Source organism: Phalacrocorax aristotelis, chromosome 18 (genome assembly GCF_949628215.1).
Source record: "Phalacrocorax aristotelis chromosome 18, bGulAri2.1, whole genome shotgun sequence".
Taxonomy (NCBI): domain Eukaryota; kingdom Metazoa; phylum Chordata; class Aves; order Suliformes; family Phalacrocoracidae; genus Phalacrocorax; species Phalacrocorax aristotelis.
In genome coordinates this window covers 11,453,572-11,481,083 of record NC_134293.1, presented here as the reverse complement: position 1 = coordinate 11,481,083, position 27,512 = coordinate 11,453,572, and the positions used below count along the sequence as shown (strand labels likewise).

General features: G+C 45.7%; 1 protein-coding gene across 6 annotated transcripts in view; it reads right to left on the bottom strand.

Moving 5' to 3' along the window:
* AUTS2 (activator of transcription and developmental regulator AUTS2) overlaps positions 1-27,512 on the bottom strand; it is a 793,107-nt gene that overhangs the window by 65,841 nt on the left and 699,754 nt on the right. For all 6 annotated transcript variants that reach the window (XM_075113525.1, XM_075113524.1, XM_075113526.1 and 3 more), the window contains one exon: positions 10,362-10,410. In XM_075113525.1, coding sequence (XP_074969626.1) covers positions 10,362-10,410 — 49 coding nt within the window. The remainder of the gene's footprint in view (positions 1-10,361; positions 10,411-27,512) is intronic.

The following is a 27,512-nucleotide window of genomic DNA, read 5'->3' as shown; positions in this document are numbered from 1 at the left end:
CTCAATGCCCACTTGACTGGGAGTTAGAAACACAAGACTGAACTTCCAGCAATGAATAAAGACCAAAAGGAAGACTGAGATCATTCCTCTGTCTTTCTTGAAGAAGAGGTGAGATGAGAGCCCATGAGTTCAGCCCATTTCTCCCAGTCAACTGAATAAGACTTGTTTGGACCTCTGGAGGAGCGTCAGGAATACTTAAAGCACAGTTTAGGTACCTCATCTAGACACAGTCAGGTGCAGGAGGAAAGATTTAAGTTCTCTGTCAGAGGTGTCATATCCTCAGCACCCTTACCAGACTTTCCATCTGCCAAAGCTTGAAGTATCTCTTTGCCCCCCATAGCCAAAGGAACGGAGGACCACCTTCGGAGAGCAATTCCCTTAATGACAATGCTCTCTCTGCGCTACCCCAAGGCGCCAAGCAGAGATGTTATTTAAAGTTTCGAAGCAGACCTACACTTCAGGTTGAGATTTACAACAGGCGCTGTACTCCCGGCACAGCTTCTTATCCCTCTTCAGAGAGAGCAGGTCCTGCCCGGCACTGAAAAGCTGCCAAAACCTCCAGATTTTAATAATAATTTCTCTCAGCAACACAAGCAAGGAGAAGAGAAAAAAACCCCAGTTACTATCATAGGACAGAACAAAATGGGGCTGTTGCAACAGGGTCTGTTATACCCAAGCAGCAATCACACCTGCTGAAAGCTGCAGAGGCTACAATTGTACAACCAACCAACAATAAAATCCAGCAAACAAAAGTAAAACCAGGACTTCTGCTCATCTGCTTTTGATTTTTATAATGCTGTTTCCTTTAACAAATGAAGTTAAGTGCTTATAGGACTAACAACCTAATAAATGAGCTAAGTATTAATTTGTGGCTTTATTACTTAGTGGACCTATTCTCATGAAGCTGTTTTTTCTTAGGACACAGCTTGCTCTGCAGCAGCTGTTTTCCATTAGAAGCCATTCAAATTCCTTTGCCTCCAATTTTCAAAAGTGCCCACTAACTTGAAATATTTGGAAACAATACCAAATTGCTGTGGGAGCTCAGTAGCACTACACCTCACCCCTCTCCCCAGTCCTCTAAACCCAACCAAAATCATCCCATAAGACACGTGGGAGCAGCAAAGCTACAGGTTCCTCCCTGCCTCCCTTGCCACGGGCCGAGCACTGACCCAGACAGCCCAAGTCCTCCAGATCCACCTCGTCTCTTGACCCCACACCACCTTGTGAAAACCCACAAAGGAACCACTGAGCACGCTGTGAACCCAGGGATAAGGTTCCCATAGAGGGCTGAAGAAGGCAGTTTGGCCCACGCTCAAAGCAAGGTGTGTGACTTTTAGATAGCTGTAGGTGAGGGGAGCAACTAAGGGTTTAGGGAGTTCCTCTGGCTGTAAACAGGAGACAGGAATAAGCCAGGCAGCCCTGGTGACATCAGGGCAAGCTGTGAGCACGCCTAAAGCCAGGATGTCAAGTGCCAGGCGAAATCCTGCTGCAGTAAATGGAGGCTCTAGCAAGTCTGGTAGGGTTTGAGTCTTGCGTTCTTGGACTTGGAAGTTCTCCCTGGCCCTGCTTTGAACATCCTTTGGTGACCCTAGGTCTTCAGCTCAAAAACAGAAGATTTTTTTAGAATAGTATTTGCTGGATAAGTGTACTAGTAAGCCCCCCTCAGATCCTGCCTCGCTCTCCTAGCATATGTAAGTCAAGGCCATTAACTGCTCTAAAAGGCACTTAAATCAGTTTATCTGCTCTTCTGTTTGCCACTTTTTAAGTATACGTTTATGTTGGCTATTTTAAACAGCTCGCTGAATGCTGCGCAATGCCCCTGTCAGACACACACTCGCTACTTGAAGCGTTCCTCCACATGCTCCTGGCAGCCGTACTAGTCTCATCTAGCTTGGAAAATAGTTTATGTTACACTAAATAATTGCATGCACTGAACAATTCCAGGGCAAGTCGTGTTTGCAGGGTGAAGCCTCGCTGTGGCTGGGCTGATCCTGCCAGCACCAAAGGTGTGGGCAGCCCCTCTGCCCTTGCCCATGCTCTGCCTGCGCATCTGCCCCCTCCCCTGCACTGGACTTTTCACGTGGGTGACTCAGCTGCAAAATCATCTCCCTTTTCTTGCTGCATTTGGATTTCTGGTGAGTCAATACCCTCAGCTCACAGAGTCCAACAAAGCCAGGGCAGCAGCAAGGAGAGGGAAAAGAGCAGGACCTGCTGGGGACTGGGACCAGCAAAAGGGACTTGAGCCCCCCTCAGTCACAGAGGTACGCTAGGGACAGGAAAGAAAGGAAATCTAAGCAATGTCTGGGTGGCTGCAAGTCTCAAGGGTGTCGCAGGATTTACTCCTGTGGCCCTCATCCAGCAAAGCACTTAAGTAAACGCTCAGCGTTAACAAGTGTTTGAAGTCAGTCAAGCAGTGAAGCACCATTACTGAACTGAAACCAGGAAGAGGACAAATTAGGGTCTCTATTCTGCTCTCTTTATTCTGCTGAGACTAAAAATGCCCTCTCACAATCCTCTCCGTATCTTGAGAAATGGTGGCATCATTTCGTGACAAGGCCCTGCCTTTCCTTTTGGACAAACCATGCTGGACCATGAGAAAGTTAAAAATTCACCCATTTAAAGTATCACCCTTCACAAGGTCTTTGTTGCCATCAGAATGAACATGGTAGCTCTTGCTTGGAAGCTCAATTTCAGTCTTTCCGCCTACTCAGACAAATATTATTGCACTTGAGTCACACACTGAAGGGTTTCTTCATGGGTTCATACTCTGTTTTTTTTATAATTAAAAAAAGAGCTGAGACTTTGGAAAGCAATGGCAAGATCTGCCTGTGGTTCTCCGTTCCTATTCCTGCACTTTGCAAAAATAATGACTGATTCAAATAACTTCATGGACTTTTGTGGGCAGTCCGCATGATAAAATAATATCTTACTTTGTGGGATCATTTTACGTGGAGAAACATTTAAAATATGTCAGTGCAGTGATGAAGGCAAAAAGGCATTCTTGTTTGGGGGACAGTTGAGAAATGGAATTAAAAGCGACTCTCTGCTTTGGTTTTTAAGCAGCTATGAAGACTTTATTAAAAAAAAAAAAAGGAAAAAAAAAAGAGGCATAATTCATATAGATGTCCCTGTGAAACTCCTACTGACATCCAGAGTGTCAAGACTGTAGGATGTGAGATACTTTGGAGTGCATTTTTCTTTTTTAAATTAACAGTCCCTGGATGTAAGACAGCCTGAGCAAGGGGTGTTAAATTGTGCCAAGCGAGAAGATATTAAATCCGATAGAACAAGGGACTATGGAGGTGAACCGATGGGTTAGTGGCGCTGCTGCATACCAGGGAAGCCCAGGCACCCCCGGGTATGTGGTACGCTGCATACTGAGCACCTTCTGCACAAGTCTACAGTCTTCAAAAGACCTTGAGAGGCCTGCAATACACCTGGGATGGCGGTTAGAAATAAACCATTTCTTCCTGAAGGTAAGGTTAATTATGACCCATTCTTACTTTTTCTTCTTTTTTTTTTTTTTTGAGCCACACAGCACGTAATACCCAGTTACATGGTGCTGCTGGAGATTAGCAGCAGTTTCTCCCCGCCACGGCTGTAGATGCGCAGTACTCTTCAGACAGCGGCATGCAGAGGAAGCATCCCGTGCAGGCTGCTCCCACCCTCGAGCTGGGACAGCTCAGGCCACGCTGGCGCACCCTTTGAGGAAGCCCTTTTGCCCTCTTACAATCTAAGCAAGGTGTTGTCAACCTAGTGTCAACATTAAATACAGGATAAATCAGATGAAGGAACTAATCCACATTGTTCGATGTTATCTAAAACCGCGTATCCATTGCGTAACTGCAGTGGTGGTTACGTGGTCCTTGGTTTAACTAATGGGTTAAACCTACTCATGGGTTAAACCTACTCACAGGATTAGCTTTGCTAAGGTGACAGTTCAGCTGGTGTAAACCTGATGTAAACAGTCTTCCGTCTTGCCACTCAAAATGACATTGCTGTGCTTTTCCAATTGAAATGTATTTGGTAAGATAACAAATGCCTGGCAAAGCTCGTTTAAGTTATGTAAGGGAAAGAAGATGTGGGAAATTCTTGTATAAACAGCAAAACAATACAGCTTTATCTAATCTCAGCAACTTATTGCTGCTTGTCTGTGTGTGTGTGTTTTACTGACAAAATAAAATAAATTGAATCAGCTCACACACGATAACATGCTCTTTCCTACCTCATACTAATTGCTTGGCTAATTGATGTTTGTTGAACTTTCTCCATTTCATTGAGTGATTAGGTACAAAGCTAACAGTTGACATCTGTAGGCGCTTAACTGGCGTCTGTAATTACTGTTAATGTTAAATAATTGTTAGTTAATTGGAGTGGTAACTGACTGAATGGAATCCAGATTGTGAAGCAAAAAGAGACCTAGTTAAATAAACATACATTTTCAGAGAAAACAACATTTTATTACAAGGGAGAGACTAACAGCAGGCCAGATATGGGAGGTCTGCAGGATGCTCCATTTATGAAATCTCACACCAGACTCCAGCGTGGACTCCACTACCTGCAGGTATGTCAAGTCAGGATCAACACTCCTATCCCAAGAATTTTTCAACCTTATTTTGAACTGATTATCACTTGTTATTTTACAGCCCAATGCTGATAAGTCTTTATTGAGAAAATCAAATATAGGTTAATCTAAAAAACAAATACTCTCTCCAGAATAGATACAATTATGTATTAGTAAATATTGCCCTTTTGCTCACTGAGATTGGAATAGTTTGACTTTGCTAAAATCAACAGCCTTAAATGAACTCTTAGGGGAATACAATCACCAACTGACACCAAAGGGTACGTGATACCAGTCCAAATGGGCAAGGATGCCCAGAACACCACTTTCAACTGCCTCCCTCCACTATTTTGGTCAAGAAAAGCCAGCGCCTACAGGTGCTTGCACCATGCTGGCTGGTTTACAGTTTTGTTTTGAATTACTAACTTAAAAATTACCAGTGAAGCCTTCGAAGACTCCTGTTCTCTAAGATTACAAGTTTTAGGATTTAAGAATCTAACAGGTTTAGGAAGAGGCTACCTTTGATTTTCACCTGTCCCTCTGGGCACACTGGGTACCTCACATTATCCAGCGACCTTTTCCTGCAGCTGCAGAATGCCTACAGTGTCCCCCAGCACTGGCAACCCCGCTTGACTGCCATGTCCCAGCCAGGAAACCATCGGCACGTAAAGGAGGAGGGGGCTTGAAAGGCGGACGGACGGAAGGGAGTGGTCTGTGCTCAGGAGATGCAGCTGCAAGGGGATGTTACAGAACCAATTCCTTGCTCAGATAAAGCCTTCGGGGCACAGAAATAACTGCCTTGCTCTTTTGTGTACCAGAACAAAGAACCATCTCAAGACATATATCAACTCTTTTGTCTGCCTGACTTGGAAGTCAGTGAAGTGATGTACCGCTGCTTCTAATCTAACTCACAGGTACAAGAAACCTGGGGTCCTCAAAAACAGAGGCTTTTTCTAGTGCTCAGTCCCTAACTAATGAGAGACACTGAACTTTCACATGGAAAATAGTGAAAAGCCATTTGAAACCCACAAAACACAGGCAAACCAAGTGATCCAAAGCCACCAGGAAAGTCTCCACCAGAAAGGCAAGGAGACACCATCATCAGGGTATCACTTTGGGAGGGCGAGCCATCTTACCAACCACAAACAAAGAAATCTGCAGAACTGCTCATATGATTCAGCAGTCCCTGAGGTTTGCTGGCTGATGGATGGGTTTCCTGCAGCACTGGGACTGCCCCAGAGCCCTAACAGCAAGCTAGGAAGGAGCATTTCAGAGAAGAGAAGAGATAGCATTGCAGGGCCAACATTTGCAGACAGAAGCTCCCCCAAAAAAACTGAAGGCAACGCTGAGAACATATACCAAAAGAGTGAGGATGTTATACAGGTTGCTACAGACCCCTGGAAAGGAGGGAGGCAGCAGCAGTCAGTGCTCCGGCATACTGACCATGTTAATATTGCACACACGCTCTCTGTGTAGTAGTGGATCCATTTCTATTCAACATGAGATGCTGTGGGGATGGTTTACTTGAGAGAGCAAGAGTGCTTGCTTCTCCACTGCCAAGGATCTCCTGGGAATGGGATCAGCAGAGAAGCATTTGCCAGCTTTAGCTCCCTACTTGTTTACAGAAACAGATGTTGTAGAAGATCCTCAAGAAATGATTCACCACAGACAGACGACGGGAGAGACAACAACACGCCTGTTTTTCTAGGGAAGAACATCGCTGTGCAGCCATCTAAAAAGCCAGGGCTTGATCTGACCAGTATTTCAGCCACCAGTGAAGACTAGCAACGCAGACGCCTTGATCTGCCTCCAGCTGAGAGTATATTTCCCTGACAGCTGGTGGTGCCAGGAAGCAGAAGGATTCATAAAGTTTACATGAACATCCTGTAAACAATTTGAACATAAAAAGCTGAAACAGCCCAATTGTGTTTCTGATCAAAGGCAAACTTCAATATACAGCACAAATGAAAACTTCATCACTTTGGGACTCATTCCTCCCTCCAGGAAAAGCTGTATTCCAAGGGTATGTAGGAGGGAGTTAACATAAATGAAATACACAGTAGTAGTAGGAGCTGCCTGCTCTACAGTTTCAGATGTGTCTATTTAAATTATGAAGAGATAATGGAATTTAATTATGCTGGAAAGTCATGTTACAAAAATTCATGAACAAAACCTGTACTTTGGCAAGGACTAATGGTGCTAAGGTCGACGCTCTCAGAGGGTAAGGAAAAGTTATGTTCGTTCAAAGACAAAGACTCTAAGCAGCAATCCCAAACTGGAAGGCCCAGCCTGCAGGGAGGGAGGGGACAGACCAAGAGTTGCAGGCAGAGGATGCACTCCTCTTCCATCCCTTGTCCATCTCATTTATTCAGATGTTAACAGCTCCTTTCTCAAGCACTACTAAGGTCCCAGACCTTTGGGTGCTCACCTCCCAACACAGCCACCTGGATTTCCAGGGGAATCATTTCCCTAGATAATTTTAAGCTTGGAAGGTAATGTGTTCCTGACTGAGCAATGCAGTGCAAGGCTCTGATTTACAACCAGGGACAACTCATTTCAGCGGCAGCTACAGCGATTCCTGCCCTGGGGACCAGGCCATGTCCCTCCCAAATTCCCAGCCGTGTCCCTCCCAAATTCCCTGCCCTGCTGCAGACGTGGTGCAGGGCTGGGGACCTCTGGGAGCAGTGACAGCACAGAGCTGATGTGGGAACCCCACGGCCCTCTCCAACACAACATGGCTTGGCTATGACACATATCCCAGGCCTGAGGGGCCCCAACATTCACATGCCGCCCCCCAAAACTCACAGGACCCTTCTAGATTTAGGGATGCATCTTCCCATTCGGCTCTAAGGGCAGCTAACTCCTAAATGGAAGCTGAGAGACTTCTCTTGAAGGGGTTTTACCACCTCTTCAAGGGAGGTTTTGGGGGATTTCTTTGCTCTAGATTTTTTAATCAGTATTTCTGAGGAAGGGACTGTTCCACATTACACAGCCATACTAAGCCATCACACCTTGAGCTTGATCTCATCTTCGGCCTTATAGTCCACAATTAAATGACAGAAAGGAGACAAAATGTTTATACAAGACCTACAATGCTTCAGGATTTCTACCTGCTTTGTAAATACATTACTTCCGTATTTTGTAAATACATTAATTCTGTATTTTATGCTACCTCAGCTATAAATAATTCTGTAAAATAGCCGAATAATTCTGCAAAGTTGCAAGGGAAAAAAAAGTACGTGTGAGGCATGGGTAGCTGCGGGACATCTAAGAGGAATGGCTGTGGACACAGAGGGATGTACACTTGTCAGTCTGCCGAGCCCTCCCAGCCTGGTCCATCAGCCAGGAGCTTTGAAGGTTTCATCATGATTTACCCAATGCAAAACTGACCTTTCTTATGAGTGACTTTTATGGCTTTTGGCAAAAGCAGCCACGGACAACACAGAGGGGAAGAACTGGCTTGGAAGCAAACAGGCTGAACTGCAGAGAGAGAACTTGAACTTGGAATATATCAAACTGACAGCGCCCGGGCTGTCATCAGCCATCCCCAGGGCAGACACTTAGAGAAGGCAACAGCCTCCCAACCCCAGCAAGAGCCCCTGCACCTGGCTGCAAGCAATTATTGACATTATCTCCAAACGGGATCTTTTTTTGAGGCTCTTTTCCTGATGTTTAGCAGTTCGAATGCTAATCCCTTTAACAAAACTGTTCCCTATGCTTTTTCTGCCCTCTTTCCCCTTAATCTCTTTCTCCCAGTGGAAAAAAAAAAAAAAAAAAAAAAGAAAAAAAATACCAGTCAGCCTAGTTTGGCCGCACCTGGATTTGCATTGATTCTTCCCTTGTCATTCATGTTACCAACAGGAATTAGCATATGGCTTTAAGGGGAAACTCAGGAGGAGAAAAGAAAGACGCCATTTTGATGGAAATAAGGGGCAAAGGAATAATCTACCATCAACTAAAAAGCTTATTTGTGTACGGTTTCCCAAGCAAAGCTTCGAAAAGCCCATGTTGATTTTAGGCTACACAAAGAAACCCTAATCCTTTCAAGGGAACTAAATCACCAAAGAAAAGTACCTCGGAAGAAAAGGCTCCCTGTCAAGCATGGGTATTCACAACCAAATAGATGCCACGAATCAAGCTCGGTAAGTAAACAAAAATAAGAATGTGGGAAATGTGTTTGGTTCAAAAAAAAAAAAAAAAGAAAGAAAGAAAAAACGAAAGGAAGAGGAAGAGGGGCCTACTCTTCATCGATCACCTCCCCGGGGGAGGAGAGCCCCTCACCCTGGTTACAGGCCTCTGCCAGGAATGTGGATTCACCCGGCTTCTCCTGCCCCAGGCCCAGCCCCAAGAAAGGGCTGCTCAAATGCCAAAGCTTTTTACAGAGCATTAGCAAAATAAAGATGCAGTCACACGCAGTTTGGGGGCCTTGGGTCACTCCAAACACACAACTCTTCCTTTCTACTTGTCTGTGCCACCTATTCTCCGCCTATGGAGGGGCTGAGGGGGAACCTGTAAATCCAATTAATTACAAAGGATATATAACCTTGCCAAGTGAGATAACCTAGTCAGACCACTGAAATAATCCATCCGGGCTGTACTTCCAAAGGACGCTAATACATGAAAAACAGGCATATGGATCCATAACGCAATTAAATATAGGTATAATTCAATATGGAGTAAAAGGCTTCAGAAACAATGGTGTATCAGCATGGGAATTCCAATGTAACGGGGTCACATAGTGTGCCCAGTTAAACCCCCACAGCTTCATGGGATTAAAAGACACAGAAAAACACCAGAATGACCCACTGGAATAACAAACCCAAATTCATTAAAAGCAAATCCACGCCTGGCCATCAACAGAAGAAAAAAAAAAAAAAAGAGACCTACATTCCAAATGAATCAATGAATCAAATGTGTCTTATCTAATGCAAACTGACTCAAATGTTCCTAAAAACCAGTAAGTTGAAGTACCCAGAGTTTACAGCTAAAAGCACACTCTTTGCAGTTATTGTGCCATTAAGAGGTAGGACTCACTGGTGCAACTCATGCCTGGAGCTGCTCCCTTGACCCTCCTCACAACACCACAAACCAAACCAAAACTAAGAATTAAAAATAAAATATCCCCAAAGCCTACAGTGTTTCTAATAATGCTGCTTCAGGACAAGCTCTGCACAGAAGCTCACTGGCACTGATTTAGGGTAAGTTTCCCCTTAATGTACTGTTATATCATTAGCCACTCTCTCTTTGGATTGCTGTTTGGAAGAAATTAATGGGATACTGAATATTTAAATGTGGCCCTCTATATCATTTATTAACTCTACAGAAAGCACACAGCACAGTAAGCCATGCTTTATGACTATTATCCTGTGAATACTAAACGTTGGCTGGTTATTACTGTCAGCAGTGCAAATTGGCTATTCATAATTCCACGTCTATCATGTAGCTGATGAGTAACAATCAAGTTAAAACATTTTGAAAACTCTTACAGTTATTTAAATGAGCTTAAATTAAAGCCATTTGTAAAATAAACTATTCCCTAATATTGTTATTTAAATTAATTCTGACCTGGCAGGCAATGCATTATTTAAAGCCTTTATTTTATATTGCTTAAGCAAAGCAATTACCAAGCATACAGAACACGTCTGAAACCAAGAGAAACATAAAAAGCGCTAACAAGCCAATTGCGACATTTCTGCAAGACAAGTTACATTTCATCTCCCATTGAAATTGCCATGAAAAGAAACGTGTGGGGGGAAAAAAAAAATATATATGTTTGTGATGCGAATTGCTGTCTTACCTTTATTTGTAACAGCGTTGAACAGTTTTTCAGAGCTGGCATCAGATGCCTGAAAGACCAATAAAAAAAAAGTTACATTTTCTACAAGTGATAGATTTCAAAAGGCATGGTGGTATATTTATACACACACACATATGTATGCATATTTTAGAGGAAACAAATCAGGTGACAAAAACCAAGAGCTAATGGAAGCTGCAGCCTCCGAAGAAAACGTCCATAAGGTGGTGCTGTTTGGCTGCGCTTCACCGCCCTGCAGTGCAGATATTTATTTGGAAAGAGTCTATTTAATAAAGAAAGAAATTTTTTTAGAATTCAACATATTAGCTGCACAGAAACTATATTTTTGTACTGTTATTATCTAATACATTCTGACATTGATTTCGCGATGGAGAAGAGTCAGGATTTTTAACCAGACAGCCCAGTTTCGGGAATTTGCACAACTGCAGATTGCGTTTCTTTTTTTTTTTTTTTTAAGGTATTTGCTTTAAAGTACTGTGTCAACCATTTGATTTTTACCATCTTTAAAGCAGTGCTGATAACTCAGGTTAGTAATTTTATAACTTGCTGTTACATAGTCTTTGAAAAAGAAAGAGTATGCTAGTATTTAGTATTAGTATGTACTTCCACGTAAGATTTGCCTTCGTAAGAGTAACTGATTCTTGACACCACACTCTGTATAAATTAATAACCCATTTTATTTTTCATCAAGCCATCTTTATCTGTGGGAGGTTCTGCCTCCTAATATTGCATCAGTACCTTATCTGCTACTGCTGCTTGTATGCAAGTATGCCAGTTCATCTCTCTACCTATTAATTAAAAGCCTTACTGAAGTTTCACACAAAAACATTGAGCTCCCCCCTTTTAGAAACTATAACGGCAAGAAACTGGACCAGGGAAGATAACACTGCAAACCTTAATTTTACAAACACTCTGAGCCCCCAAGCAGAAACCATTAAGTTTATGCATCTGCGTACAGCTGTGTTTGCACACACACGCCCCATACACACGGATGTACATCTAAAGCTTAAACTTGTACCACCTACACACTCACAAAACACAGAGAGCTGTTCAATTTTGAACCGTATCTTGGATCCAGCCCCGCGGAGATAGTCTGCTTTTCGGAAATACATCGGAAGAAATGTGCTCAGCAATGAAACATTGCAAATGGGGTGTGGGGGGAAATGCAACACTTGAGAAAGATTTGGGTCTTCTAGAAACTGTTTTCTCACTGGATTCAGGAAAAATAATTAAAAACACTGCCTATCTGAAAAGCAGGCTGCAGGTTTCTATTTTAAAGGAAAGGATTTTCTCATTTTGAAACCATATAAAAACCATCAGACAGGCAACATATATTAGGTATCTCGACTGCACTGTAAACTTAGGTGTGAAATTACCGATAAATAAGTAGATACAGTTCAGACTGCATGTCGTAGTGTAGTAATACCCTGAAATAATTTGTTTGCCTTCCAGTTAACAACATACAAGATTTCTATGATTATTAAAAATAGCTTTATTCTTTTCCAGACTTTCAGACAGATTTTACTAGATTACTGTTGGCTTATTTAAAAGCCACGCTGGTGTATTTCTTCTCGATTAAATACCTTGTAAACACTGGATTTATTACCCAATGATGGATTTATTATTCAGCGACGACTTTCTCTAAATTAAGGAAAATATGTGAATAGCGCACAAATTGAGGAGATCAAGAAGGCCATGTGCTTTAAAGAGCAGTCCAGTATTAGTCCAACAAATTAAGAGATGCTCAACGCTTTCCTAACCTTGCCCATCAGCATGCTCTCTGATTAAAAATAACCTTTTCCACTGAATTTCATGTCATCTTTTTAAATGCAGCTTTTCTCAGAAGTCAACACTCTCTGAACCAGTCTTTATTTTTAGAAAGAAAATCCAATATTAAAAACCAAACAAACTTCTTACAGTCTTAGCTATTACTTCATTTTACGGTTTCAAAACAAAACAGCACAGGGAAGCTGTAAGTGTCCTATTCACTTGATTTCTCCAAACAACTAGGAAAACATTTTTCAAAGAAGTTTGCTCTAATGCCAAGTGTAAACCAACAGATTTCTTTTTTTTTTTTTTAAGCTATGTTTTTTTCAGGTGAAATCTTTTTCTGTGCTATTGCACAAACCAGTCAGAAACACTGTTGTGAAACCTGGAAGTGGCACTTCTTGGACATAACGTGGTGCACAACACACCCTGCCCGAGAACTGGGAGGTGACCGTCAGTACAATATGCATAAAAAAAAAGGAATAATTTTACAAAGACAAAGCTTGTCCGAGAACGAATCTCATTTTGCATCATCCACCACACACTACCGAATGGAGCAGCAACTTGAAAAAACCCCATTGCCTGGGTTACCATAAAAAGAACCCAAAGCCATTTCACCAGCTTGAACCGTGAGACAGAACTTTGACTGCCTGTTTCATCACTCCAAAATTTGGGTTTAAATCGAAACCCGCGATTAGGGTAACGCACAGCTGACACAGCAGCGACCACCGCCTCTGCCAGCAGGTACGGTACCGTACCAATCGCCACACAACTATTATTTTCCCGTAGCGAGGTACCCGCATCATGCGACAACGCTAAAGGAACAAAAAGCCCGATGAATTTAAAACACCCCCAACAACCCCGCACTACGGCGGAAGGGCGAGAGCCGATGCCTTCGCAGCGCTGCCCTACGATCTCCCCCGCACAGCACAGTGCCTGCCTTTCCGGGGGGGGGGGGGGGGCTTTACGGCAACGTGGTCAAACCCTGATGTTCGGGAGCGGAAAGGAGCTCGGCTATGCCCTTTACGCGAGACAAGGGGAGCTGTGTCCTCACTCCCCTTTATCCTGAGCATTTCCAGGTCCTCCTCGAGCCGCCGGTGGGAAGGCACTGCCTGCTGGCAGCGTTACGTTTCGGGGACCCGCAGGGATGGGGGGCGCAGGGGCTGTGCGGCTGCCCCGCGTCCTATCGGGGCTCCCGGCTTGAGGAGTCACCGTGCCCCGGCTCCGGCACGGACGGGCGACAGCCAGAGCTGGGGCTCGTTACGACCAGCTCCCTTCCCCGCACTTCGGCCGTTTTCCCTTATAAATCCCCTCGTTACCAAGCGCGGCTTAATCCTTTTCAACGTGAAGCGAAACAAGTCAGCAATCCCTGGGCTGCAGGGAAAAAATAATGTCCTAAAGAGTATTTTTCCCCCACCACGGAATGCGCTGTCATTCAAGTGCCTGTATGACTACAATATTTCCTGTCCAGACAGCGCGGCTTGACTCATTCCTGGCACGGCCCCGCCGGAGCACTTGCCCCGGCCCCGCGCACCTGCCCGCGCCCCGCGGAACTTGCGCGGGGCGGGGGGGGGGGACACCCACGGAACCAGCACGGAGGACGGGAATCCCACGGAACCAACGCGGGGGGCCCCGCGGAACCTGTGCGGGGGGGGGGGGGGGGGGCCGGGGCACCCCGCAGAGCGCCGCCGCCCGCCGCCTGGGCTCCGCGGCCCGACCTCACCCCGCGGAGCCCCGGGCCCCCGGGCCGCTCGCCCTCCCGCCGCCGCCCCCCCCCCCCCCGCCGCCGGGGGGACCCCCCGAGCCCAGGCAGCCCCCACCGCCCCCCGCCCGTGCCCGGCCCCGCGGGGCGAAGCGGCGTTACCTGCTCGCAGGGGGCCGAGCGCGGCCGCCGGCCCGGGGCTCATGGCGGTGCGGGAGGTGCGTGCGTGTGCGCGGCGGCGCCGGGGAACTCCGATCCAGCGCGGCTCTCAAAGTCCCGCAGCCGAACCCCAACTAATCCTCCGCGGGAGAACTCCGAGGGCCGGGCGCGCAGGCCGCCCGGCGGACATCCTTCCCGGGCAGCCGAGCCCCCCCCTCCCCTCTCCCCGCAAGATGGTTCCCTGGGAGGAGAGAGAAAGAGAGGGGTGTGCGTGTGTGCGAGCGGGCGTGGGGAGAGCGGCGGCCGCGGAAAGCTAATAAAGCAGCAGCAGGACAAAGAAAACCATGTGCGGCGGCAGCGGCGAGCCAGGGGCAGCGGCTCGGCGGCGAAAACTCCGTGTCCCGGGGCGGCGCAGCCCCTCCGGCCCACGCACCTCCCTCCGCGGGGTCCAGCGCCGGCGGGGGCCGCTGCGGCCGGCGGCGCGTCCCGTCCTTTCCTCCGGGCGGCTCTTTTTTTTATTTTCTTCTGCTTTTTAGGTGTTTGGTTTTTTTTTGGGGGGGGTGGGTTGTTTGGTTTTTTCGGTTTGTTTTGGTTTTGGTTTTTTTAAAAAGTCATGCCCGTCCTCTCCCGAGCCGAACGCGGGCTCCCGCCGGGGCACCGTCCCTCCCGCCGTCCAGGGCTCGCCGCGGCCGCGCTCAGGTGAATTCCATCGGGGAGAGGCAGCGGCCCGGCCCCCGCTCCTCCGGCCCCGCCGCAACAACCTCGCAAGCCTGTAATCCCCGGGGGTTGGGGGGGGAGGGCGGCCGCTCCGCTCCGCGCTGCTCCGCCCGGCGGGGCTGCCGGCCGGACCCCTGTCGCCGCCCGGGCGCTAGGCTCGGCTCGGCTAAGCTCGGCTCCGCTCCGCACTGCGCGGCGCTCCGAGCGGCGCGGCGCAGCCCAGCCCGGCCCGGCCCGGCCCCGCCGCCGCCGGCTCCTCCCTCCGCCCCGCCCCGCGCCGGGGCTCCGCCAGCGGCCCCGCGGGCGTGGGGTGGGGGGGGACCGGCGGGAGGCGCCTTCCCCGCGCCGGGGCTCGGCCGAGGCGGCGGTGTCCCCCGGGGGGGGCGGGGGGAGCGCCCGGCCTCCGCCGCGGCGGGACGGGACACGCGGGGACACCCCTTCGCCGAGCCGGACAGACCCCCTGCCCCAGGGAGCACACGAGCGTCAGCCACTACAGCTCCGCGGGAGGACACACAATCAAAAATATCCTGCATTTATCAATTTTTTTTTTTTAAAGCGGAAATTTAATTTTTAAAAAATCGGGAAAAAATATTGTCCCCAACTTCAGACAGGGTGCCCGCACGGAGACCTCCGACCATGCGCGAAGTTGTGGACCTGGGGGGTCTTTGGCGACACGCAGGTGGGGCCGGGGCTCCTAAGCTTGCAGAGACTCGCTCGACTCTGCTCGCAGCACCTCCTGTCATTGTCGACGGGCAATGGATTTCTTAGTCACTGTAGGTTTTTCCTAAGCGCCGCACACCGTTAGTAATAGCCACCACAGAAAATAAATGCACAGATATGTTATTATATAAATGGTTATTCACTGAAGCACGGCAGTGGGAGCCAAATGATGTCTCCTATAAGGCAAGCTGCTGTGAAGATGAAAGGCTCATTGGCATCGTATCCCCGTACCACAAGGTGTTTCTTGGGAAACGTGTAGGTGCTAAGGTAGGTCCCGTGACCTCGCAAGGCCTTGTCCAGGGACCGCTTTCAAGATTTCAGCTCAGTACTGGGCTAGGAGTGCTAATGGAATTAAACTCCAGTGGGCTCCACTTGGATGTTAGCTAAATCCTCAGAACCAGGGTTGGCAAACCCTACTCACCTCAACCCCTGCGGCGGAGCTCGGCCTGGAGGACGTGACCCTCCTAAGGAAGAGGCAGGAACTACCTACACCAGCCAGAAATCGAAAGCAGAGCGATGGCTGTGGGTGCATGACTGGCCTCACCCAAGCCAGGAGAAGCATCACGCGCCTGAAATCCAAGGGGAGCTTGGGAAGACACGCTCACGTCCCGGGCCTGCTCTGAGCTCCCTTCAAGGACAGGGTGCAGATGATGCGAGAGGAAGAAGGATTGACCTTCCCTGGGTGCCGAGGTGGGCGCGTGGCTCTGAGCGTTCCTCGAGTGACGGGGCTGCAGCCACGCACCAACCGCTGCCGCGGCTCCGGAGGCCCTGCCCGCAGCAAACGCTACAGCGCGAGAGGGGAAGGAGGGAAAGTGCGGTCTGAACTGCTCACACCAGTGCTACACTTCAGGAAAATCTCCTGAGGAAACCTTCCTACCAATTACTGATGTAGAACTACAAGATTTTATGAAAATATTTCTCATTCGTTCCTCATTCCATCACTGCGTGACCCATTTAAGAACAGTTTTCCTCCTCGGCATTACATCGTGGTTTTTCCAAAATTCTTATTTGAGGTACAGCTGCACGGGCCGCGATGGTTTCCACTGAGACAACTACACAGGAAGATGTGTGGCAGGAATGACAACGATATGCAGGAGACAAACACGTCCACAACAGCCCCAAATTCAGACCACGGCTGCAAACGCTACAGTGCTTTCCCTATGTGCCTCATCAGGAGAGGGGATACTTCGGTAAAACTGTGACACATCGCCTTCATCGGAAAATGAAGAAGTCATGGCCAACTTCAGATCCTGGTTATAGCAATGGAAATAAGCGTTCTTCAAAGCTCTCCACCCTAGCAGGCTTATCCCTAGATTTCTACAACATACCTGAGCATGGACTTTGGCTGTTAAGATTTCACAGGTTTTGCATCTCGTAATAAATATATATTGCAAAGAGCCATCATGTGCTGCCCAAGAGGGGGTTTCCATCTCCTCCTCCAGGTACCCCACAGAGGTGGCGTCACATCTGCCTTCTGGAATGAGCAGTGGATAGTGGCCAAAAGCCATCGCAGTCGATCGGCTACTTCACAAGCGCGGCAAAGGAAATGGATGGCTTGAGTGCAGTTTTTGGTCTCCACCAAAAATAAATAAATAAAGGCATTAAAATGGCAGAGCGCTGTCTGCACAACAACGGGAGGAGTCGGGGACTGCGCAGACGGCGAGACTGTGCCTGGACAAGGAATTAAATGCACAATATAAGGTGCGGCAGCTCATATATTCCATGAGCACTTTGGTCAAGACTTTCTACATCTCGGCATGGTAAGAACGGGTCTAATTAAAGCCTAGACTCCTCACAAGACTTTAATTTGATAAATTTAGCCTGGATGAAACTACAGGCTTGTCTGTACTGGATTTTTCAAACATTAACCACACGCCACACCTGAAATCTCAGCATACACAAAATCAGAAATGCATTTACCTACTCATCTCCCTAGGGCTGTTAAGGTTTATTGGCAGGGCTGTGGGTCTCATTATGTTCATTATTCATGCCTTAGAGATAAGTAGAGGACCTCTGTTTTCCTCCTAGAACATTATACGTGCACGAAATGTTTCATAATTCCGAAGGAGAAGTTTGGAGTTTAGGAATTTACCCAAAGTCAAATTAAATCAAAGGACAAAAAAACCCCAGCCTACCACCACCTCCTAGTGATTTCAGTGGCCTTTGGATCAAGCTTCCCCCTCTCTTGACAGCAATACTTTCCCGTGTTTTAGGATATGCCTGGATAGGTTTTTGAAACCTTCTGTCTCTTATCTATGTGGGACCTTGCCAGGATTTTTTTCATCTGTCTGTGGTCTCCGTCAGCGTCGACATTTGTTTCTGCCACAACAACAGCCAAATGAAGTGCATTGAACTTGGATCAAAAGTGATTTCAAGATCTTTCACTCTCCAAAAGAGGTTTTCAGATCCAACCATTTTATAAAAATGACCTAAAGCCGCCTAGACAGCAGGCAGAGAAGCAGACATTTGTTTCCAAGTCAAGGAGTAATTCCAAAGAAGAATTACCCATCTCTGGCACAAGGAGGAAATGAATATTGAAATTACAGCAGATTATATTGGATTAAATTATTTATGGCAAACCTCACCTCACCTGGAAGGTTCTGCAGCTTTTTCCTGGCAACGCGAAAACTGGATATTCCAATTCTTTGGTATTCTGTGAAAGACTGGAAACATTTATGTTTCCATTAAGTTGCTAATCTTTCCAGAAGACACAGTGGTGTCTGAGTTTGGAGCGTGATTACAATGCCTTATAAAGCCCTGTATAATGCTTTGAAAACATACATAATTTCATCCATTTCTGGATAGGAGATGCAGGTTCTTTTCCCCAAGAAAAGAATTTATGGAGCTATCAGCGGAGTTTTATGACTTCGAACAGCGAGCCACCACATAATGTCCCAACCAGAAAGTACTTAAACTCGAAGGCCTTAAAGAGGTTCAGGAAAAGGACCTGTTCTTGAGAGTGACCTAAACAATGACAAAAATCACGGCTGGTTTATGCCGTAAAAAGGTAGCAACAGATGTCAGTAAGAGGGAATGGTGGCGAGGCCTGGGTTTGGCAGGAGCGGGACGCAGCGCGTGCGGCACCAGCCCCGAGGGTGAGCGCCCGGCGGCTCCTGGCACGGGGGGAAGCCACGCTCTCTTCAGGGCCCTTCTAGCAGAGGCAGAGCGCGTGGGGGCTGTCTGCTAAGGTAAAGCAGGGGAAAAGGTGATACAAAAAGTAAATGCACCTTTTAGAAGGAAGAAGAACTACTGGACTATGTAACATCACTGGGTAAGTTCTCAGGGTAAGCAAAGCTTTTTATTTGACAAAGCAGAAAACTTTTGCGAGAGCGTATTAATGACAGTGCAACTTTTTTATTATTTTTATTTTTCTGCAGCATTTGCAAAACTAAAACTCTTTGTAATCCCTTCTTTTATGCAGAACAGATTGCAGTTTTAAGCAGAGGCCCATAAACTGCAGGTTCAAAGAAACCTGAAACTGAATTAGCATAAAAGCTGGAATTCTCATTTAGAGGAACAGCAAGGCAACTGCTCTGCAGGCAGTTTTATGATTTTGGTTTCAAATGGAAACAAAGATAAAAAGTGGGGCTCAGGGAACAATAGGACTGCTCTCTCTTCGCTACCCTTATGGGCCTGGACCTATAAAACATACATAAAAAATGGTCTCCGCTGCTTCCGAGGACAGAACTGAGCCCGGTTCTGCACGCCTAGAGGAGTTGAAATAATTTTCTGAACTCCTGCGCTCTACTAAAGAGAAATCTACAAGTGTGAAGCCATTCCTCCCCCAACCTTCTCCAGATAGTGTGAAGCCTTTGAGGTGAACACCACAGTCATCTTTCCTTCCCTCGGCCAGTGATGAAGAGTGAGAATCCCCAAACCGACTCCTGGCTATAACTTTTCCATCAGAAAACACATGCATTTTTTTCTCTTCACCTGTGGTTTGAATTGTGAGCTATTAAATGCACGATGGAACATGGGTTAGCTGGGCTCCTGCAGACCCTGCTGGGCTCCTGAGCTGCTCCCTGCACCGCAGTCTAAGCGGGAACATTTGTAAGATCCTATCACTGGGTAAGAAGATAAAATATAAATTCTCCCCCGTCCGCTAGCACTCCTGTGAGGACAGTTCATAAATGCACCACTTTTAAGCTGTGGCCATTATCTTCCCCTAATTTCTGCCTGCTAGCAGGTTCTGCAACTGAAAAAGTATTTCAAATTAATTTGTCTGTCAATATCTGGGTACTGAATCAACTAATAAGGGAGAAATATTTTTCATTCTCTTCTTCTCAGTCACAAGAAGAGACTTTCTTATCACTGAATAAAGCATCCATTATTGCGTGCTGTAATCCTCTTCTGTCTTTCAGGTCATTTTTAGCCCAGAAAATGCTGAATCAGCACCATAAACCAATCAAGTAATTTCTTTCATTTTCTAACGTTCAAGCAAAATAATGAAAATCACATCTCATTTGATGGAGAGAATATACGACAGAAATCTATTCTTCCAAGGATAATTTTAAAAGAGGTATGCCAAGTAAAGGAAAACTATTGCAAAAACATGTAGCTAATGTAGGGTCTCTTCTGCTGAACAGATAAATTCCATTTTTTGACTGTCATCTCATATTTAGATAGTACATTATGAACAATAAATCTGTACATTTAGCCAGCTTCTAAACAGTGCAAAGACATTAACTTGGCAAAAGAATGACCATTACTTTGATGAATGAAACATTCACCTAAAATATTCATGTACAATATGATAATATCCAATTGATAACCAAAAAAAACCCACCCCGCTGCAGATTTAAATAACTGAGATGTATATAAGAGAAACCGAATAACATACATAAAAGGAGTTATTATGGCACTGTTAGGAGAACCAACAAATGAAAAAAACGCTTGATAAATATTTTCCATAACAAAACACAATTGGTTTCAGAGGGATACAGCTCTGTTTCTCATTAGTTATCCTTCACTTGTCAGACAAGTTCCATATTTCACTGAAACCCGCTGAGTATTCTTTATAGTTTGCTGGGGAAAGTGGCTATACATTTAGCACATTCCCTTTATGCTGTGTGTTTTCACAGGTCTTTCTTTAAAACACACTGTACACGCTTTTGCTTCTTTCCCTTAGGATAGTGGGTTTCGACATCCAAGAAGAGTTTAAAAGCAGGTAACAAGTCATCACTTTTGAAGCTGCAGAGCAACTGAAGAGGTGCAATAGCCCCAGCAGCCATTATCAGTGCCTGCCAGGGTGCCACAGTATCAAGTTATATGATAAAGCACTCAGCTGACACCAGAAAAATAATCATTCTCTCTCTCCTGCACCACCCCCTTTTTCACAAGGAGGCTTTTTACACTCATTAAATGCAACCTTATCTCTGAAAGACTGCAATCCTCAGCAAATGACAAGTGTGCCTAATCTCATTTTCTGACAAGCGATTCTGACAGCACCTTCCTTTTGATTTCTAAGACACGTAGCTAGACATATATTAATGTGTCAGTCATCGCCCCTAGGAAGGATGGAAAAAAAAAGGAGAGACAGAGATGAACATTTGTGAATGTGAAGGGAACAAGGCAAGAAAAGGACTAAGGGTCCTTTCCTGGCTATTTTAAGCGACGCAACCGTGTTTCTCCACTCCTCCCACCCCAACATGGCACCCAAGCCACTCTGCAGCACAGCGGCAGACCTAGGTGTCTGCAAAGGTGGAATAAACCGCATTTTATTTAAGGTATGAGTGTGGCCCAGCAGTTATGGACTAGCAGTCAGCTGTGGGGATAGTTCCAGGTCTTGCCTGCCATGGAAGGCCGTCAGGCTCTTATTTCACTTCTCTGCACCTCAATTTTCAGCACTGGATATAAAAGCATTGCGTAAAATCCAAGTGTTATTGTCACCACGGTGCATGTTTTAGTTACAGACGTGGGACTTCCTGGTACTGGTACTATTAAACATTGAGCCCTAATTCCAAATTTACACATTATGAAGTGTTCTCCAATAACACTGGGTTTTTTTGCAGCAAGAAATGCTTTGTCATTCCGGTTACCATAAGCCCCGCTTGGCTTAGGCAGCCAGCCTGGCTGGACCACATCAGCAGGTATGGGCAAAGACAGGTCTGATGAAAGCATCACGACTGAAAGCATCAAATTGTTGTCAGGTCTTAACAATTTTGTACTAACGCTCAAAGTGCTCTGAAGCAGAAGTGTTTGGCACGACGTAGTGGCCTGGCAAGGCGCAAACCGGAGAGACTTCTCAAGTCCGAGTCAAGTTCCATTTTGAGGCTAAGAAAAGGTAGGATTTCCAAGAACTCCCAGCTATAATACAAGATGATGTATTTAAAAACTGAGAGCATTATGGAGCCCCGACAAAAAGTGGTAAATCGATGCAACTCACACGGTGTTTGCCATTCAGCAGGCGTGCGAAATACGGGCACTTTATGCATGAGGTGTGATATACATCGGTGAGCAGAGGGCTGTGGGGTGGGAGGAGGTAGGCTGGTATGTAGCTACGAGGCTGCAAAGGGGTGTAAAATAAGTGAGATTCTACAAATGGGACCCAAAGGAGGCAAGACGATTAAATGAGGTGGGAGGCGATGTTCTTTACCTTACACAGACCTATTAGTTATGTTCCTCATAAACACGCCTTCTCCCTCTTAGCATGTGAGTCATATTAATATTCCTACCCACCAAATGCTAAATTAGAGGAAATTATACAGATTCACCATCTAACATGTGCTCGCTGACCAGTCTGCACTTGCAGAGAGCCTCCCCAGCTGGCAGCACATCCTTCTGCCTGGGGACGTCCCAGGCACCGCAGCTCCCAGCTTGGCCGAGTTTGTACCCTCAACTAAGAGCTACTCACCGCCTGCTTTCCCTTCCGCTGTATAATATTAGAGGAGAAACTTTATTGTTCATAATGGGATAGGGGAAAAAAAATCAAATGAAAGCGAAGTACAAAGGGGATCAAATTCAATGCTTTAAAGCGATGCCATTTTCATAGTAATACAGTCATTAAGTACTTGTTTGATGGTGCAAAAAGTAGGCCAAGATCTTTGCTAATACATTTTATTAATCAATACCTGCACTGGAAGATGGGAACAATTAAAGTTTTCCTCCTCACTCAGACAAAGCAGCATAAAGCTTGTGATCTACTTAAGGAGCCCGCCACTCAATGGAAAGATGAAAAGACTGCTTTAGTTTTACTTAAGAGCTGAAATGATGTTAATACTTCAAGTGTTTAGGATCTGGTTCTCAGAAAGACAGTAAATTAGCAGTGGCAGGAAAGCTGCCTGCTGTTGTTGAGTCCCCTTCCTCGCGTTTCCACACTGATGTCATCGTAACTGGAAAGCTCACAGATACATTCTGGAGTTCACTGAGCCTGAAAATAACACTGGAGATATTTCCTTTGCCGTGCAGAACTCTTTAATAAATAAGCCTAGCAGAAACACACATCTACTGCTGATGTGCCTTATAAGGATAAATGTAAACCTGCCACTCGCATAGTTTACATTTATGCTGGCTTTTTTATTAAAAAAAAAAAAAAAAAAAGGATTTTCTCGTTGCATCTGAGCTTTAGGATATAGAAAAGAAGACATAGACAGAAAAAGTCTCCTACTATGGGGCAAACCTGCAGGGGGGGACCTGGGCAGTTCACTGTCCAGACCTCTGACTCTACAGGGAAAGGACTTCCCAGCTCACAGCTGGGGTTGCTGATATGGCCATCAAATAAGAGAAAACTGCCTAAAATTCGCATCAACCACCAGCCCTCCTTGGGACACTCTAGCTCTGTCCCTGTGGCAGGGGCCACCATCACCTGAGGGACAACACTTACCTCTCTTCCACCTCTTGGGACCTCCAGAAACACACCTTGGCCATTACCCTGGTGGGCCACAGGCCACCGGCGTTGGCACATCTGCCCTGCACCCACCCACTCGACTGTTTGGGCTCCAGAAAAGCCTTTTGATAGGTGTCTCATGGCACGAGGTACAGCACAGCCATGTGGGAGGAGAGATTCCTTGCAACCCAACAGGCAGGACAATGAACAGGAGGCAAAGGACGTGGTTATTTCCCACTCCTCGGGGAGGAACATGAAAACACAACAAATACAGGTAGTGCCACAAAGTGAATGCTGCCCAGTTTTGCCTACTATTCGATCCTCTGGTGAGAGCAGAACCTCATCCAGGACCTTACAGCCTTCTGCTATGGAATGAAAGGGTCCATCATGCACACGCGCTGACCTTACAGCACGAGAGAGAGAAAGCACAGACACAATGTTGTGTTTAAAACAAATAGTTTTTTCATATGATCATTAACAGAAGTATAAAGGAAATGACCTTTTAATTTGTATTGTGAGAACTAATCAAGCTAATGTTGTAGCCAAAAAAGAAAATTTCTCCCTGGCTGTCAGTTTGGAGCTATTGGAGCTCGATTCATGTCATAAAGTTGACCTCTTGTAAATTTGCTCTCTAGTTTCACCCGGTATTAAGCCTACCAGGCACCTTGCTGGTTCTAACCTGCTTGCCAAAATTATATGAGAGCCTCGCTAATACTTTCTTCAAGGCTCCCAATTCTTCGTCTGTGCATCTTCACCTGGGATTGCAGAGGTCTATGCTCAAAGTGCTGTGGAAGGTCACGGCACTCACAACAAAACGGTCGGCAATAAAATAAGCAGACGGATTCTGCTCTAGTCCAGCCTCCATCCACACATCCAAATCTCTCAAAAAGTCTTGATCTAAAGTCCTCTGAAAATAAAATCCTTCTAACACAAGAAACAATTTTTACTAGCTCTCAAAACGCTATTTCTCTTTCATTTAAGATTCTAACAAAACCTAACTTCTTTGTCTCTCAAGCTCCCTTGATCTCCTTCACTTTCAGCTGTCATATAAAGTCAACTGGCTGCACCTCTCTGCTTGATAAAGACATGCCAAAAGTTCTGCTGTATCTTTCATGAGGAGGTAGATAAGACATAGTCCAACAAGGTGCTGAACATTTTGACCCTAAGTTAGCAAAGCACTTAAATATCTGCTTAACTTTAAGCAAAAAGAAGTCCTTTTGAAGCTAACGGGGCTCTTCTGGCATTCGGACTTAAGCACCATTTCATACATTTCACGGGATTAGGGAGAGAGCCTTTGCAAGGTTGAACCACAGTTACTGAGAGAGCAAAGAAAGTTAGAAATAGCCAGCTAACCTAGGAGAGCCAGGACTGCAGAGTTTCAGGATAAAGTATGGAAAGTCCCCCTATTATTAATTAACGTGTCAGTTGGTTGCATGTAATGCTGTGTGTGCTGTTACTGTGTCAGAGGGAGCAGGCAGGTTTATTTTCCGCTGTAATGTAATGTTTCATAAATGGGATGGAACACATGAATGATCTGCAAGGATGAAGGCTTGGCGTTCACTTCAAAATAAATGCTTGAATTTACAAGAAGAAAGGGACAAATACAAATAAAAATTAATGATAGGAAGGTCATGGAAAGGAAGCCGAAAGAATAAAATTGATACCAAAGCTGAGCTATTGTTCCTCAGATTCAGTTAATCAGTTGATCTGTATCCAGTCTGGGTTATTCCAGGCATTACTGGAGGAGATGTGCTTTGAGAAGCTAATATAATACATGAAAGTCACGATAAAACTTTAACCTGTTTTGATAATACAGCTACATGTTCTACTCCACACACACCTCTAAGAAAGGCTGCCAGATCTTATCATGGTTAGTTATTAATCTATTTGTCCCTATAAAATCTTTTCTTCCCGCCCCCCCCCCCCCCCTTTTTTAATAATCCACTTTTTCTGAAGAGGAACTGATTTAATGTAGGGAAAAAGCTGCAGCATATCAAAATGTGAATGGAAAAATGGCTAAGGAGATAATGTTTGTTTAACTGGGATGGAAGAGTTATTTTAGAAATATTTGATATCATTTAAAAAGCACTGAGTACTATTTTATGCCTCTACCTGAGGAATAAAAGTCATAGTTATGAGTCCAGCTGTACATATTTCAATAGCAAAGTGAGATTGTAACAGATACATAAAAATTTCTTTCAAAAGTAGCTCAAGTAGATTTGTCATGAGTAAAACACTGGCAACCTGAATTTAAATATAATTCTCGGCATTTCAGTGGAGCATTTTGTTCATCTGTAAAATGCTACAGAAAACAGAGCATAAATCATTCCAGCTTAGCCCTGTGTCATCTCCATTCTGGCAACAAGGAGGCGAGCGGCTGCCCTGGGGCTGTGCAGTACATCACTGGCAAGGCTGGGGCTGCGATGCAGTTCCCAGCACTAAGGCCAGATTCAGGTCTTTCTACATTAGTGCTTCCATGTTTTGCAAAATTTATGTAACGTGTGTGATGCTTGGGGTTTATGGCTATTTATTAAGAAATTTTAGCTGATTTATAAATTGCTACTATGCAAACAACAAAAAAATAAGCTGTTAATCATTACCAAGTTAAGCTTCTCTGTCTATAGCATATTACACATAATATGATAATTAAGTCTTTCTACTTAGCAGCATGTTGCAATCTTATGGCATGAGCCTCTTTGTATCACCCAGGACGTACGCAGAGGAGAAGGCTATAAAAAGCTGCCTGAGCTGGCTTTATTTTAAGAGGCCTTCAGACCAAAAGCCTCATCTCTGCCTTGGACCTGGCAGGAAAGCTCGCAAGAAGTCACCGGGGCTCCCTATTAAAATACTGTTAGCACATACAAGAGGTTTCGTCTTCTTTTTAGTTCAAACAGTCGTCTGGGAGAGACAAAGAAACAAAGTGCTTGGGTCAGTGGAAATTTCTGACAAAGACTTTTCTTCCCAGCGCACACAGGGACAACCCCACCAACTGTGTCAGGTTCCCCCCCCTCGCCCCGAATGACAAGGCAAAGGTCCTGATTAAAGGCCCTCTGGGTGGGGGACGACAAAAGATGGCCCAGGACTTCAAAGTCAACACACTGCTGGACAGCGAGGAGGTCCCTTTTTTCCCCTTCTCTCCTTTTAACTCAAGCTCCTGCTGGCTGTGGAGGGGCTTCTAATTGCATTTCACAGAGGCTGAACAAAACGTGGTCTTGTCTTCCACACAGCAGTGACCCTGGCCGATGCAGGAGACGACGTGAGGTTTCAGAGCGGGAACAAAAAGAAGTTTATCATGTCAGCAAGCTGTGCAGAGGTGCCGGTGAAGCTTTTTTGAGATTATTTGCATGTTGCCACATTTCTGGATCTGAACAAACAGGGGTGGGCTTTCACAGAAGTGGTGTGGCCAGCTCTGTCCTCACTGCTTTGAACGTGGGGCATCTGCAAACCCAGCCCGCGCAGGTGGGCCAGGGTTTGATCCAATATGTGGCACTCGCGGGAGCCGGATACAACTGAAGGTGGTTGCCTTGACCAGCGGAGTGAATATCTCCTTTTGTGCTGGAGAAAAAGAACCTTTGCTCACTGACCCAGGTCTGGACGTGGAGACGCTTTTTTTGCCAAATTGTAATCTTGATCAAATGACACCCAGAATGATCTAAGCAGCCTAATTAAAATTCTCCCAGTGTGTCAAGAGCTATGGATCTGTTGAAAGAAGAGGTTTGGCTGAAGGCTGATAGATTTGCTGGAAGTGCAGGAAAGTGGTTTTAGGGGATGCGGAATGGGAAGAATGCCTCGAGCCAGATGTAATATAGGCAATGCCATGTCAGTGCAGACACAGGCCATGATTTACATCAAACACAGAAGCATACTGGAACCCAGCAGAAGTAGCACTTGGCCATCTTACCTTCCATTTTTAATGACAAAAATGTTCTGCATTAGTATGCATGAACAAAACACTCTCACATCCAAAAATAAAACAAGTCAATGAAATACTATCCCTTTAACATTTGATAGTCTCTCTTTTCCGCTTCCCTAATGAGATTTGCTTTCTCATTCTTTTTCTTTTGCATTCAAATTTCAATCTGCAACAAATTTTCCACATTACAGGATGAACTATATATCTGTTTTCCCACATTGCACAAGACTAGAACCAACACAATACATCAAAATCCCGACAAGTAGAGTTTATCCTGTGTTCCCTTTGCCGATGCTAGACAATGAAACCCAACACTGCCGAGCCCTGAGC